The sequence below is a fragment of the Limulus polyphemus genome, unplaced genomic scaffold (assembly GCF_000517525.1).
Source record: "Limulus polyphemus unplaced genomic scaffold, Limulus_polyphemus-2.1.2 Scaffold1, whole genome shotgun sequence".
Taxonomy (NCBI): domain Eukaryota; kingdom Metazoa; phylum Arthropoda; class Merostomata; order Xiphosura; family Limulidae; genus Limulus; species Limulus polyphemus.
Window position 1 is genome coordinate 904,315 of NW_013665611.1, and position 17,217 is coordinate 921,531.

At 32.3% G+C, this 17,217-nt stretch overlaps 1 protein-coding gene and 1 non-coding gene across 5 annotated transcripts in view; one reads left to right on the forward strand and one right to left on the reverse strand.

Annotated features, from left to right (window-relative positions):
* LOC106459436 (netrin receptor UNC5C-like) overlaps positions 1-13,133 on the reverse strand; it is a 271,029-nt gene extending 257,896 nt beyond the window's left edge. The window contains exon 1 of one of the 4 annotated variants that reach the window (XM_022387980.1): positions 12,412-13,133. In XM_022387980.1, coding sequence (XP_022243688.1) covers positions 12,412-12,565 — 154 coding nt within the window. In that variant the 5' untranslated portion in view covers positions 12,566-13,133. The remainder of the gene's footprint in view (positions 1-12,411) is intronic. The other 3 variants (XM_022387910.1, XM_022388020.1, XM_022388108.1) reach the window with 3 other exon arrangements.
* A 2,663-nt stretch (positions 13,134-15,796) lies between these two features.
* Positions 15,797-15,869, forward strand: Trnak-uuu. Its single transcript has one exon. It is a non-coding gene; the product is annotated as a tRNA-Lys (tRNA).
* Positions 15,870-17,217: the final 1,348 nt, after the last annotated feature.

A 17,217-nucleotide genomic window follows, 5' to 3' on the forward strand; every position in this document is an offset into this window, starting at 1 on the left:
CGTCTGAAAGGGCGAACGTGTTTGGTGTGGCGGGGATTCCGAACCCGCGACACACAGATTGCGAGTCGAATTTTTACAAAGGTTAAGCAACTTTATTTTTGACAAAACGTATGCTTAAATATATATATATATATCAGATAGATGGAGTAAAAGTGAAATGAAAATTGAATATAGTTTCTAAATTTAATAAAACAAACGAAGCAAAAGATTCAATTATGGAGAACAAAGTAACAGTAAAATTACGATTCTTTTTTTTTTTTAGGTAAACTACATAAAACAATCAGGTAAAGCATTCTACTTCGGATCTGGTCAGTTTCAAAATATGTAAACATGATATCGTGGTAAAGTATATATTGTCTTAAAACATCATTTAGTTAATTGAATTTTGAATATGAAAGGAGGGAAATTTTGTATATGTGGCCAACACTTAACACAATTTTGTATATGTGGCCAACACTTAACACTATTTTGTATATGTGGCCAACACCTAACACAATTTTGTATATGTGGCCAACACTTAACACAATTTTGTATATGTGGCCAACACTTAACACAATTTTGTATATGTGGCCAACACTTAACACAATTTTGTATATGTGGCCAACACTTAACACAATTTTGTATATGTGGCCAACACTTAACACAATTTTGTATACTAGGAGCGTTTAATTTTTATTGAGAAGACCTAAATAATAATGTCTCATCATTCAATTGAAATAATTCAATGGCTCATTCTACTTTAAAGGTCCCCTGGTGGATCAGCTGTAAGCTTATGGACTAACACGCTAAAATCCGGGTGTCGATTCCCCGTGGTGTACAGAAGGCATATAGCTTAGTGTGTAGCTTTGCGATAAAAAACAACAACTACTTTAAAACAAATACAAACTCGTAGCTTTCAAAACAAATTAGAAACTAAATTCACTTCGCATTAGTTGTAATGTATAAATTGCCTTGGCAGAAGATACTGACAAGATGTTAAATTAGTTGTTATCAGTTTCCGAGTTAGAAATCTTATCTATGCCATATTGACATAAGTTTGACTTTATTTTTTGTTAAACACCTGTGGATTTCTTTTTCTGTATTAGTTCTTTAAAAAAAAAGCATTTTTTTTTCTACTGGCATATATATAAATCTCAAAAATAGTTCTTGTAAAAGAGAACCGGATTAACAACTGATAACTTACACGTAAGCGTAACGCGTGTATGTATGGCATTTTGAAGTATGATGGTCGAAGGTTAACGATAGTTTATAAACACTCGCAAAGGTCAATAGTCAAATACAAGCCGAAGGCATTTCTTCTGGAGTGAATGTTGAGTTGTAACTAAAGAATAGTGCTGGGAATAAATATATTTAACTGTACCACCAAATATATCTTAATATTTGACTATATATGTAATTAGTATAACTCAGTATAATAAATTATCTAGCAAAGCTAGATATAATATAACATAGTCTAATCACTTACCTAGCAGTTCTTAGCAAATTTTTATGTCATATATTTAATATAACATAGTCTAATAACTTACCTAGCAGTGCGTACCAAATTTTTATATGTCATATATTTGATATAACATAGTCTAATCACTTACCTAGCAGTGCTTACCAAATTTTACTATGTTATATTAAATATATGGACATATAATCACTTACCTAGAAGGGCTTACCAAACTTTTATATGTCATATATTTAATATAACATAGTCTAATCACTTACCTAGCAGTGCGTACCAAATTTTTATATGTCATATATTTAATATAACATAGTCTAATCACTTACCTAGCAGAGCTTACCAAATTTTATATGTCATATATTTAATATAAAATAGTCTAATCACTTACCTAGCAGGGCTTACCAAATTTTTTATACGTTACATATTTTGATGTGCCACATATTTAACATCAATTATTTTATTACTTCTGTTCAGGGTATAACCAGAATTTATATGTTACCAGGGGTTTCTATAGCTTTATCAAGTTCTTAACATAATTTAATTTATTTTTTACCGAGAGTTGCCTTAAGAATTTTATTTAATCATTTCCATACCGAGGATACCCAATTTTTACACTTCAGTGGCTCATACACCATGTAATGTTATTACTTCCTTTAAATAACCTATATACATATGACACTTCCATTCTTTTATTCGAATAATTCAAATACCTTGATTAATGATGTTATTATAACATTATTTAATGATAGTAAGTCTAATTACAACATTAGTTTCGGATTTCACTGAATATGGGATGTCGAATTAAAAGTCGTTTCCGTTTTATCGGTCGTCTTCATTATTATTATTATTATTAGACGTCAATAACTTTTTGTTCCCGAACGCTGCTTTAGAAATTGCTTATTGAGTTTCCTTCAAACTGAAAAAGTCAAGAAATAAAACATAAATAAACATATGTACTACATAATCTACCCTCTAAGAACTGATTACACATAGTACGAATACATCGCCAGACCTTTTCGTATTCTTACGTTATCACCACGTGTTTACATGTTCTCTTATTCTATAGTGGCCTAGATTATTCTTTGAAATTGTGTACTGTACACAGAGTTATCAGAGCTTACAACTATGAGTAAACACTTCAATTGGTACTTCTAGTTCACGTCGACAGTGGAAATGGTAAATTAATCGACAAGAATTTGCCCCCGTTGTCAATCATTCTTTGTTTCAATAGTTTGATTTCAAGAGCCGCCACCACTACACGAAAAGCCCAGAAGAGGCTTATACGCAGGGCCGTTGTCTACTGAAACTAATATGATGTATGATCTACAAATAAACGTTCGATATGGTAGCTTAGCTCAGCAATAACATGCTTAATTTGTATTATATTACATATTGTTCTTCAAGCTAGCACTCCTCGTTGTCTCCATTCATTTAGGTAGATGTAATCTAATCTTTTTCAAGCTCATTACAAACAGTGTAAAAGGACGAGAAACCAGGCGATGACTTGATGTATGTGTACATATTATAGAGGATCGTCATCCGTACATGTCTATAAAGCTATCATTTGTACCAAGACTTATCTAGTAAGCAGCTAACCGTCGGTACATATACATAAAATGTCCTTTATTTCATCAATGAAGACGTCTCCGTGTAGTGCAATAGGTTTACAGTGCTGGCATAATAGATTAAACAAAGAACCTAAAACATGATTTCATAGCAAATATTGATTTTTTTTCCTTTTGCTTTCAAATAACAAAGCCCTTTTAGGATTCCTGGGTGCTGCGGAAAACGGCATGTGCCTCGCCAGTTTCCTCAGTTATTTTGTCGTTTGATTTTATTTGCCACTTTGATATAATCTTTAGTAATGTTAATGTAGTCGTTGGTTACTTTAGAGTCTACTACATTACTACACCTTCGAAAATGAATGTTTCAAAGACACAACAATTAAGGTATAGTTTGAACTTATTAATTTCACATTTCACCTAAATTAATCTGATTTTTTTTAAATTATTAATTTATTTTGCTAGCATGTTTTCTAGTTTAAAAGATAAACTATGATCAGTACTTAAATACAAATTCAAAATCTGAAATATACTTTCATAACAAAAAAATTCGTGTTGGATTTAAACTACGAAACCAATGATTGAAATTGGTGGCTTTTATTTACCACTTTCTGTATCAAATTTCACATTTTATATTTGAAGTGCCCACTTTTATGAAATGTAATAAGTTTGGTGGGTCGAACGAAACCTTTATGATTGAAGGCACTGGCTGGGTGATTCAATGCACTTACTTATTACATTAAGCATAGAGTTGTTTCTTAGGTTCCACTGTTCATACATTGCAGCTAGTGTTCATGATGTATTTAAGTTTTAAATTTTAAGTTACTTAGTTACATTGAGACAGGAAAAAGTCTAGTTGGAATCATGATTAATTCGCTATAAACTACATGTTTTGCTACCTGGTATAAGTAAAAATTCAGCAAATATTCTGTTGTGTTTCGGGAACGTTTAAACAACTAACTGACAGAGCTTAAGTCTCCCACACCTTTCCCAATAACTCTTCAAGTTTTATGTCAACAGGTTTCTGTGTCGTCAATCGGTCTTAGGGGTGAGGATGCTCGACTCGCAGTTTGTGAGTTGCCGGATCGAAACCCATCGCTGAACTTGCTCACCCTTGAAGCCGTAGAAGCGTTACAACGTGATGGTCAATCCCACAATTCGTTACTAAAAGTTCCCCAAGAATTGGCGGTAGATGGTATTGACTAACTGCCTACTCTCTAGTATATCACTATAAAAGTAAGGACGGCTAGCGCAGATAGCACTCGAGTAGCCCTGCGCAAATTCAATAACGAAGCTAAAATATTTTGTTTGTTTGTTTGAAGTTAAGCACAAAGCTACACAATGGACTATCTGTGTTCTGCCCACCACGTGTATCGAAACCCGGTTTCTAGCGTTGTACGTCCGCAGACATACCGCTGTGCCACTGGGGGGGGGGGCGAATTTAAAATAACACAATTTTATATTATTATTCCAAAAACATGAAGATACAACAGCTAAAATCTTATTATTCTAAATACTGTGCACGTAACAAAGTGTAATAAGTAATAAGGATCTTCGTAAACAATTTTTTTAGATTCTTTTTGTTTGATAAACGGTTTACGGAAGACGTATCTGAGATACTGATTTTGTTAGCATAAACATACAAAAGCATATTTTCAGAAGATATTTTGTCACATCTGAGATACTGATTTTGTTAGCATAAACATATAAAAGCATATTTTCAGAAGATATTTTGTCACATCTGAGATACTGATTTTGTTAGCATAAACATACAAAAGCATATTTTCAGAAGATATTTTGTCACATCTGAGATACTGATTTTGTTAGCATAAACATACAAAAGCATATTTTCAGAAGATATTTTGCCACCTCTGAGATACTGATATTGTTGTTTAAACATACAAAAGCATATTTTCAGAAGATATTTTGCCACATTTGAGATACTGACTTTGTTGTATAAACATACACAAGCACATTTACAGAAGATACTATGCCACCTCTGAGATACTGATATTGTTGTTTAAATATACACAAGCACGTTTACAGAAGATATTGTCTTACATCTGAAATATTGATTTTGTTGTATAAACATACACAAGCTCGTTTACAGAAGATATTTTTCCACATCTGAGATACTGAATTTGTTAGTGTAAACATACATAAACACGTTTACAGAAGATACTTTGCTACATCTGAGGTTCTGATTATTGTATAAACATACACAAGCACGTTTACAAAGATACTTTGCCACATCTTAGGTACTGATATTGTTGTTTGAACTTACAAAAACAAACACGTTTACAGAAGATGTTTTGTTATATCTGAAATATTGATTTTGTTGTATAAACATACACAAGCTCGTTTACAGAAGATATTTTTCCACATCTGAGATACTGAATTTGTTAGTGTAAACATACATAAACACGTTTACAGAAGATACTTTGCTACATCTGAGGTACTGATTATTGTATAAACATACACAAGCACGTTTACAGAAGATACTTTGCTACATCTGAGGTTCCGATTATTGTATAAACATACACAAGCACGTTTACAAAGATACTTTGCCACATCTTAGGTACTGATATTGTTGTTTGAACTTACAAAAACAAACACGTTTACCAAGGTTATTTTGTTACATCTTAGATATTGACTTTGGTGTAAAAACATAAACAAGCTCGTTTACAGAATATTTTTTCCTAAGTTTAAGATACTGACTTTGTTGATGTTAATATACATAAATCCCCCATGACTGGAGAAGGTACTTGTAAACTACTTGATATTTTATTTTTTGCTTTAACTGTATCCATGCAGCAAGCCATATCTAATTAAGGAATATTGGGGATAGTGGTTGAAGCATAATAGGGTTTTGCACGATCTTAGAGCGCCTTTAAATTAATAATTGTTTGGAACGTATTTCTTTTTATCTGTAACTAATTTAATTCTTATCAGCTGATTCACTGTTGAGTAAACACCAATACGTTGGATAACTGCTAAATAAGGAGCAAGTTTAATCCAGTACAAGCGAAAGAGACAGGAGACTTTGTGGACACATTGTAATACAGCCAGACTGACGACGCAGTCTATAGACTTAATGATAAAACAAAGAGGTTGTGTATATAAGTCGCAAAGTCTGTGTTATCAATTAAATGCATTTATCCAAGCCAAACAATTACACTGAAAGCCTTGAAATTTGATTACTGGACAGCCTACACGCACATGATCGCGTCCATGCTCTGTTCTCGTACATTACGCACGGACGCCTTTCAATAAACGCATCTAAGACACATACAAAATATACACATCATTATTTATAGAAATAACTCGGCATTTGTTACGTAAACAAATTGGTACACTCTATTTTCTCTTTTTATATAGAAGAAAATTTGTTTTCGAAAGTTGCAATTTATTGTCATTACAAACAAGAAAAAAAGTCATTATTTATCACGTCCTGCCTTGACAGACGTTGTGTGTATAATGCATTTAATATTATGTCTTGATATTTAAATTTTATATCTAGTAAGTAAAGGAATTCGGAATTTTAAAATCAATTCTCATTAACTTATATTCTAAATTACTGGATACAATATGACTTCAAATTTGTATTGCTAAGCCCACTACTCCATGACTTGCAACAGCTTTGGATAGAAAAGTAAATGGCATTATTTCGAGGAAAATTTCGAAATCTTAGTAGTTATAACTGAAGTAATTTCGAATACTTTCAAAGATTTCTGATACTGATTAGGAATACTTTTACAAGATATTCAGCAACACAAAGATCTCCACACATATCACAGGTGATTATGTTGCATGATGCACCCACACATATCACAGGTGATTAAGTTGAATGATGCACCCACACATATCACAGGTGAATATGTTGCATGATGCACTCACACATATCACAGGTGAATATATTGCATGATGCACCCACACATATCATAGGTGAATATGTTGCATGATGCACCCACACATATCACAGGTGATTAAGTTGCATGATGCATCCACACATATCACATCAATTATAATAGGAAACATTCTTCTAATACGATACAAATCTTTCACACTACAGGCGACGCGATAAGACGACAGTGGAGCTATAGAAAATAAATAAATTTTATTTTATCACGTTCACGACATATAAGGAAATAAACAATAAGAGGAAAGCCCTCGTGGCATGTACTCAACTAGAAAAAAAAATCAAAATATATAAAAAAAATTGACTGAAGAAAACTAATAGAAGTATCAAAACATTCTCGACCTATGACGAAGATCATAATAATTAAAAGTACACGATGGAGAAAGAGAACACCTTAGAGCCCACTTGCAGATAACTGAACATACCTCGTATGTATGATTTTAAACATTCTCACGAGTGCTTTGTTGTATTTTTACAGTATTTCAAATAGTGAAAGTAGTCAACTCCGGCAATCCATGAGCACTAACAAAACCTATTGCTGAACATTTTGTTCATCACCTTCGGCGTTCATTGAATTAATTTGGGTACTGTATTTTAGTACATCATGTCACTATGACGATCTTGGTGCGTGTGGTCAAGTTGAAAAGTATCGTTTTATATCGCGAAAAATCGCGTAGAGTTTGTTTGTTTGAAGTTAAGCACAAAGCTACACAATGGGCTATCTGTGCTCTGCCCACCACGGGTATCGAAAACCGATTTGTAGCGTTCTAAGTCTGCAAACATCCGGCTGCGCCACTGGGGGGGGGGCATCGTGTAGAGATTTGTAAAGATTTGAAATTATCAAACCGCTCAATTCATATATTATAAAAGTAATATCCTTGCAATATGATAGACCTAAGCTCTGTATCATGTAACTATTCATTGGCGTGTTTAATTTGATTTCATAATTTTATTTGTAATTGAAAACTGCTTTAATTTAATTGGAAATAAACGATTTTTTTTCCTTGTCAAGCAAAAACTATTTCAATAACTACGCAATTAATATATTCAACTTAGAACAATTCCGTCAACGGTTATAATTAGCTTTTTTTTACGCTAAAACACATAATTTTATAGTTCCTACACATCTGCAAATAAAAAAAGTTAACACAAATCAGGCCTGAATGTGAGAGATCCGAAAGCTTTCTTGATATAGGAATTAACTAAACGGAGAAAGAAAAAAAAAGCGTTTAAAATACTTTAATTTGGGAAGCAAGACGTCTACGATTTTTGAGTAAACTACATGCTAGAAATGCAAGCAATAAGTGTAAGGCATTTTTTAAGGGGCTTTTACAAGAAATATTCTAACGTAAAAGCTTTTTAGTATTTGTTTTTGTATGCTCGCTAGTACAGCTAATGTTATATATATATATATATATATATATGCATACAAACACAAATATATATCTAATATTAAATTTTTGGTCCAGAAATCTTTGGTCGTACTAGTAATACGAGGTGCTTTTAAGATAGATAATTAAAAAGGATAATTATATGAATCTACAAACTTGCCTTGTTAATTTATTGATCGAGGTGTCAGCCAAGTTTCCGTTTTGACTTCTGTGACTGTTGATTACCTTCTAATACATATTTCTAAATATTTTTAGAACTTTCTAAATTACCTCTCGAAATTAAATTTTAGATTGATGACTATAAAATACAGTTTTTTACATGGCATTTAAAAATTCATCCACCGACTTTCCTCAGCACGTGAAACAGCATAAAAATCTTCTTGTTGCTACAGCTGTAATTCTACTACTAAATTGGTTTTAAGGTAGTATTAACACAGATCTTTCTTTCAAAAAGTCCTGTATTTTTATATCTATATATCACCTTTAATATAGTATCATTAGATTGGATCGATACGTGTAAGGCGTGTAAGTGACGTTCGTGCATGTATATATGAAAATGAACCAGACAAATGACATTTATGACTTAGTCAGTTAATCTCTGTGCCAATTTTCCCTTTTCAATATCATGTTGAACAAGACTGTAAACTGATTAAATTGTTTAAAATTAATTATTAGTTTGCTGTTCATACATGACAGTCCTGTCTTCCCTTCGCTGTCATGTCCAGACTACGGGGAAGGAATAACTACATCAGGCTATTAGCTATAGAGCCTTAGCCCGTTCAGACAACGGATCGGCGTCGATGTTACTAAAAGGAATTACTTCAGCTATGTAATGAAAGATCATATGGAACGAGTTGAGCTTGTTTAAATTTCAAATTGTTATCAGACTTAATACCTTCACCCATCTCTCCAGCAGCACACGTACCATCTATGTACAAATGAAAGATGAGTATACGTATGTATATATGAGACGTCTTTCATCAAATTATGTAACTTAATTGAAACATTCTGTACCAAACCTGTGCATAATAGCAGCATATTTGAACTACTACAATAAGTCTGTCCCATGTGATCGCTTGACTATATGAAATGTGAACAATTCCATTGTAAATCAAAGGCACGCACACGGTCAATATTGTTCAAGAATAGCTCGCAAGGCGAGTAGGAAGTGTACGTTACTGGCATGAAACACACTAACATGTAAAATTTAGACTATCTTCTGTATAACAACAGATGAGATAATCAATACAATTTGAAAAAGCGAAAAAAACAACAACAAAAAACACGCTATTTTGGTACTTAACCTCGATACTATATATTCCATACTTAAATGCATGTTTGAGAAACAACTCCAATATTATTTTACAACATACATAGAATGAAAACATTTTCAGACGTAATTTAAGATGTTTGTGAAATTTGATCAATATAAGACTATGGAAAGAAAAGTACAATGCTTTAAAAGAATAAATTATCTCGAAATATTAAACAAAGTTCGCGAATGAGTATTTATTAGATTAATTCCTAGGTTTTATCAAGCATTACTGTATGTTATTCGTAATGTGAAGTTTCTACGGGAGACGTTAAAATTTTTTCTAATATTGCACAATGTAAAACAATTTCAGAGAAAAAAATAACAGTTTGTATTCCCTCTCCTGTAATTTTCACAGCCAAAACTAAATTGAAAACATTACTTTCTCTTTTATTAGAATTTTGATGTTGAAAATAAATTTTGCTGCTCTTTAAACTGTATTTATAATGATAATCTCTTATTGAAAATACGCAAGTTTTAATATATTAAAAAGTTTCCTGACGGTAGAAATGTCGTAAAAAAAGTGATAATTAAGCGCACTCAATGCTTTAGAAAACAGAAATACGAGTTTCACTATTTCTATAACTTCATAATGATATTGTATCACAATTTAAGTTACAAAAATTATCTCTGTCTGTTTACGTAGATGTAAAATTGTATAAGCAGCGTAAAAAAAAGGGTACTACAAACCTCTATGAACTTACGATTTTGGGTGACATTAATTAGAAGTTCCATAAATGATACTCATGTCAAACTTAAGTATAACTAACTTATCATAATTTAAACACTATAACCTTCTAAGTCTACACATTAAATTCTGAGTTAATTAATCAGAATACACACAGCAAACGCTCAAAAACATTAAATTCAGAGTTAACTAATCAGAGTAAACACAGTGAATGCTTAAAACACATTAAAATTAGAATTAACTAATCAGAACATATACAATGAACGTTCGAAAACCTTCGCTTTTTTTTTCAAAACTAAAATTATTATGTGTTGAAATCCCATGCATGTATCAAATAAAAGATAGCCCTTAAAATTCAATATGTTATCATTTTCTCAGAAACGCCGAATTGTGTACAGTTTTAAAAAAGTACTTTCTTGTTCACATTAATTATATTTAAATTAAGGAGATCCATGAGTTGCTAGCAAATCTCCTGAAAATTTTCAAAAAGACTAAAACATAACTTTGGAAATAGTACGTCATGGTACCATAATTTATCATTTTATGTATATGTGCTTATTTTCATAGAAAGATACAACAAACAAAACTTAAGAATTTTTTTAATTTTCACAAATTCCTCTCGAATGAGCAGTGTTAACTGGAGTATTTATCAAGAAGAAATTTGTTAAATTAACAGAAAAACATCTACTTAATTGCTCAAATGTTCATGTTCGTCCTTTTTTATCTCGATTTAATAGTATTTATTTCAATTTTTTACATGAGAACCTAACTAAACAAATAAAGAGTTAATGTTGTTTTAATAAGAACTTTCACCAACTTGTATTTTTCATGAGTTACGAAATAAAGAGTTAACGTTGTTATAATAAGAATTTTCATCAACTTGTACTTTTTATGAGTTACCAAATAAAGAGTTAACGTTGTAATAAGAACTTTCATCAACTTGTATTTTTCATGAGTTACCAAATAAAGAGTTAACTTTGTTATAATAAGAACTTTCATCAGATTATATTTTTCATGAGTTACCAAATAAAGAGTTAACGTTGTTATAGTAAGAACTTTCATCAACTTGTATTTTTCATGAGTTACCAGTCCCTGTACTTGGGATTCGTATCCTGACGTCGATTGTTGCATAAAAGCCGAAATACCATATCAAATACGAAGTTTTAGTGAAATTAGAAAAAATAGTATTTTTACATATTCGCTAATTATCTCATATTGTGGATTTTAATCAAGTGTTACAATTTCCTGCCCAAATTTTTTCATTATCTTCTGTTGATCAGATGTGACTTAAGAACGTTTTGTCTCGAAATTTGACCAGACGAGTAATATAATAATATTGAGGTTCATAAGTCTATGTTTTTGAGAATGATACATATTCAAATATGGAAAGTGTGCATCCAAAGCCTATAAGTTATTGATTATACGTTCAATCGATACTATTTCAAACTGAAAACTACCTACAAAATTAATAAGTGTAAATAAATTAAATATACAGTGAAAGTAAATTGTGTCCTAATAACAATGAAGGTGTATTTCTCATATTTATTGAGTTAAAGAGCCTTGGTTGTTCTATGCACGACGCCCAGAATGGCCCAAAAATATATTCTTCTGAAGTCAAAGAGCCATTATTTTATTGAATTGGTATTTTATGATTATCAGTGATTTGTTATGTTTGAGGATTGCAAAAATTAGTATATGAAACACAAGGATAAATTATCAAGAGTTATCATGACTCGTAGAATAGGGTTAGTTAGAAAATTGTAACTTTAAATTACCTTTATTTATTGTTTACATAGTAATTTATTATTAGAATAACAACTCCGCTTTTACGCTTTTCTACGTTAATTTACTAATTTAGTTCACTTTACAAATTTTAACTGATAGCCATATAATAGTGGAATTAATAGACCTTTGATCACACTGTAAACATATTCTACGTATTTCTAAATTTAATGTATAACGTACTATCGTAAAAAACGCAACAGTTCATTCACGGGTCTTCTCTTCTTGTTTGCAGTGTTTTAATGCTTAAAATTTGCTAAGTATTAAGACGATTTTCCGCTTAAAGTATGAAAAACGTATTATTTACCTTCTTCAAACTCCCTGTTCCGAAAATTCTCTTTCTTTCTCCCTCGAGAACGCGCTGCCTCGCTAACCAAAGTCTCCGAAATAAAGATTAGGAATCCCAGCAAGAAACAGAGGAAAGAAGAACAAGTTGTTTTAATCTCCTTCCTGAACCACATCACCACCTTTCGAGTATTTACTCACAGTTGCAATACGAGTCAATAAAGAATTTTAAATCACACGCACTGTAATATTCAAGTTCTCGCGCCTGCGTCTAGGCACGTGGGTAAATCTACTTTGGAAACCTTTACATTAGACAAAAATTTTAAATACTTAACTGAAATGTTTCGAATTCAGTTGACGTTCGGAGTGGATCGAAAACTAAGTAGCAAGCGTCCAAGAAATAAACTTTTAATTGAGTTTGTGGTACTTCGCGAACACTATTTGAAAGAAACAAAACCGGTTTCAACTTGGAATTAAATTCAACTGTATTGTTATCCGTTCTTTATGTGTGTGTGTGTTTGTCTGTAGTTCATGAATTGCGGCTTGTTAGTGCAAAACATGCATTTCCTTTTTCTTGTTCAAAACAATTGTGTCTTCGAAATTCACAAAATCTCCTAAATCGATATAGTTTCTCATGTGTTTCTTTAGAACAAAAAAATTACGTGTTTTTAACTCTGTATTTTACACCTCTATCTAAACAGCACTAGGTTGTTTTATCCAAGTTGCTTGCCCCCACGGGATTTGCACACACATACACCTCCGCGCGCGCACGATAGACCCTTGCACCCTAACGTACTCAATCACGAAGTGCAAAAAAGTTAAAACAGGTTGAGTTCTATAACATTGTCAGCAGAAGTAGGCTGCGAAGTGAAGGATTGCTTCTTTCTTATCTAGCTGAAACTCCTTAACTAACAACGCTTCTGATTGGCCTTCAGGAAAGCTAAGCGTCATTGGCTGTAAGTAGTGTTATCAAAGTATTCTATCAGTGGAAGTAAGACAAAAATGTGTATTTTTATCTTGAGGGTTGCCTGCAGTAGCAGTAATATACTAAAAGGGGCCGTACTAAATATTCATATGAAACATAATTGTTCCGATAATTTGATGAAGAAAAAGTAGCAACAGATACACTAACGAGACTGTCACAGGAAAACTTGTAAATAATTTACTTTTATTCAATCCCGGATTAATATCCAATACTATTTTTATTCTATCCGAGGTTAATGTCCAAAACAGTGAATTTATTTGGATTAAGAGATAAAACTGTTCTAAGAGTCTAGAAACACGCAGTTCTAATGCATATCAAATTATCGCAATGTATTGCAAATAATTCGACTTAACAAACAACAACCAAGAAAAACAAAAACTAAGTCTTTACATTAAGAACAAACGTAGTTTCAGCATGCTTTGAACTCATTCCGACAACAGAAGTATAACCATGAGTCCCGTTTCTCTAGTTTTTGCTGTGTTTGTTTGTTTGTTTTTGAATGTCGCGCAAAGCTACACGAGGGCTATCTGTCCCTAATTTAGCAGTGTAAGACTAGAGGGAAGGCAGCTAGTCATCACTACCCACCGCCAAATCTTGGGCTACTCTTTTACCAACGAATAGTGGGATTGACCGTCACATTATAACGCCCCCACGGCTGAAAGGGCGAACATGTTTGGTGTGACGGGGATTCGAACCCGCGACCCTCAGATTACGAGTCGAGTGCCCTAACCACCTGGCCATGCCGGGCCCATTGCTGTGTTTAAAGTTATATTACGTGAGTTTTTGTGCACTAATAGAGGTGAAAGGGAAAGAGTAAAAAGAGAGAACTGGAACTTAAGGTATGCAATTTATGAACGCAATACTTTCCATAAACATCAACAGTGAACTTATCCTAGAGCTTGAGTATGTGTTTATAAACCCTGATATTAATGAAGATTCAACGCCCACGTATCAAAGTGTTGTTGAAACGTTTTCTTATCCCATAAAATGAATGATGATAACAGTAAATTTAAGCATAACAAAGTTATCTTAAGAAAGAACGCGATTCTTTAAGAGAATCGTGTGGTGAATCTCATAAATGAGCATTAAATGTGTTCCTTTTTTTCTTTTTTTGTAGCAACTATAATAATACAGATTCTGTTAGAACAAGGATAGTTTTATTATTATGTAACCATTGAAAACGAACAAGAATTTTGATTATTTCATATTGTTATAAAACAAAACGCAGTAGCCTTCCGAGTAAAACTGATCTCGTAACTTATTTTACAACTTTTTAGTTTCTTTTTTAATTAATAGGACCAAAAAACAGATGTAGAACGCCTCCCAAATTTAACTAAAAACACTCCCTATATAAACCGGTACACAAGAGATAACAAGTCACAAAAGACGATGTAACTTTTATATAGATGTATATGATTTCTGACTTTACTATAGAACGACACTAGGTTTAATCACATTTATCGACCTACGAAGAACTAGTAGTGACCTCTGTTGGTTGTTGTTCTAATTTTATGTGCCCAAAGATAGAGTATTGTAGCAATATTCTTTTTGTCGATAAGTAAACATTTATTTCCAAAGTTTTATGTGTGTTTCAATAAAAATACAAAGTTTTATGTGTGTTTCAATCAAAATAAAGTTTTATGTATGTTTCAATCAAAATAAAAAGTTTTAAAGTTTGGCAAATTAAGGAGTTGAAAATTAAGGATATATTAACAGGTAATTTAGAACCTTAATCATAAATCTTTATAGAATTGTTTACTTTGAGTTCGAGATAATGGAGCTGAAATATAAAGCTTACTCAAACTTTATAAGGTTGGTTTTTGTTTTTTCGCAAGTATAAATACAAAGATTTGTATGAATATGGAAAAATGTTTGTCTTCTTGATATATTTTTAAAACAACTGTAAACATTCTCAAGTTTGTATAACGAGAACAGAACAGATGAGAAGCGTTAGTGTTCTATTAAACAAATTAAACATTTCAAGTAAAAAATCCATACTTACAGTTTTCGAAACAATCTTAGCTAAATAATATAACATAGTAAGTCACAGTTTTATGTTACCGATTTATTATATTTTGTTCCGTATCAACATAATATTAACTTGCTATGCACGTATGTCCATGTTAACTTGCTATGCATGTATAGATCCACCAAACATTTGCTCGATACTCAATAAACTTCAGACTGTTTCCCTCATTGCATTTGTTCAGTAACTATTAGGAAACATTTTATGCATACTTTTACATTGCAAACTACCATTATGGAATTTCATGTGACATAAAAATATGTTACCCAGCGTGATTTTCTGCTGTTTCGTTTTTCCCTCAACCATTAAACATGATTCTTATTTAGAGTTATTCAATCCATCAATGGTATCAATGAATGTGGAAAAGAATTTGTTCTAAATACATACGTATACAGTGTCCCTATAGCGCAGTGGATAGCGCGTTGGATTTTTACTCCAAATGTACCGGGTTCGTTCCCCGGCAGAGATGTCACCATCGTTGCTTGGTCCCAAGTCCAGGATGAGAAAGGAGGAGGGTTGGACGCGGGGCTAGCAACTCCGCCCCGTAAAAACCAACCTGCTAAAAAAATACTGCAACAACAACTTCCGTCGGCGAGGTGTTGTTGGGGGCCCTATGGGAGTCTACAGGGATTATTATTATTTTTATTTTACATACGTATACTTTTCAACTAGACAAAGACCCTTAAAGTGACAATTTGGCACCAAATTTTCAAACACGTTTTTAACTGTAACTTCACATCTGTTTACGCAATAGACTTCACACTTGGCATAAATATGCATTATTAGTGTATCTATAGTGTGTACTAAGGTAAAGTTGGTAAGAAGGTTGGTTTTAAATGACCATTAATGATATACTGTAGCAATTGTCCTACTAAAGGCATTCTCATTAGTGCCATAATTTGAGATCTTGGATTGATTTTCAAAGTTTTCCTTGGTTCAGAATAATTCTTCACATCCCAAAGTCTGGACCCATTTTCAAGAGCATTCAATCAGGTTTGTAGAAGTTATCTTTCGTATTTCCCTATTTCTATAATATGCAAATTAACCACAGTGGTGATGTTACACAACACATGCCAAAATATGTCTTTGTACCTATTTCAATATATTTTCACACAAAAAGTATAGATGCTTTTTCCTGATTAAAATGCCAAAACCTAAATGTAGAGGGTATATAAATGTAAAGGGTATATGCTACCTTAAATAATAATAATAAAACACTGATATGTGGGTGCTCCATACCACCAAGACCCACATTTAAATTACCAATCGTTGTCTTGAGCTAGATATAGAAAAGTAGATGCTCTCTATAATAGACGTTATTAACTTAACATCTTAATCAAGGTCGGAGAAGAGTTTTTTTATAGGTACAGACGCAATTGCTAGTGATATGTAGGTGTTTTGTTTGTGAACTAATTTCAGTGTTCACCAACATAGATTTATATATTTGGGCTTGTTTTCAGTAATTTTAAATCGACAGAAAAATAAGACGTGAACGGGTTCAAACTTGTCTGGTCAAACATGTCGGGTTCGACATAAAAAAAACAAAAATAAAATACTAAAGTTTTGGATTTTTAATACAATATATTAATAGCTTTAGAGAGCTTTACGTTTTCAAAATATGTTAAACTTAGCCAATTTTTCAAACACCAGCAAGAAGGAAATTTTTGTGTATATTAGCTAAAGGTGTAATACAAAAACACAAATAATGAACATAATACGTGATAATGTAGCAACGGCCTAAACATAATAATTTAAATAAGCTCTTTCCATGGGCCCGGCATGGCCAGGTGGATAAGGCGCTCGACTCACAATCTGAG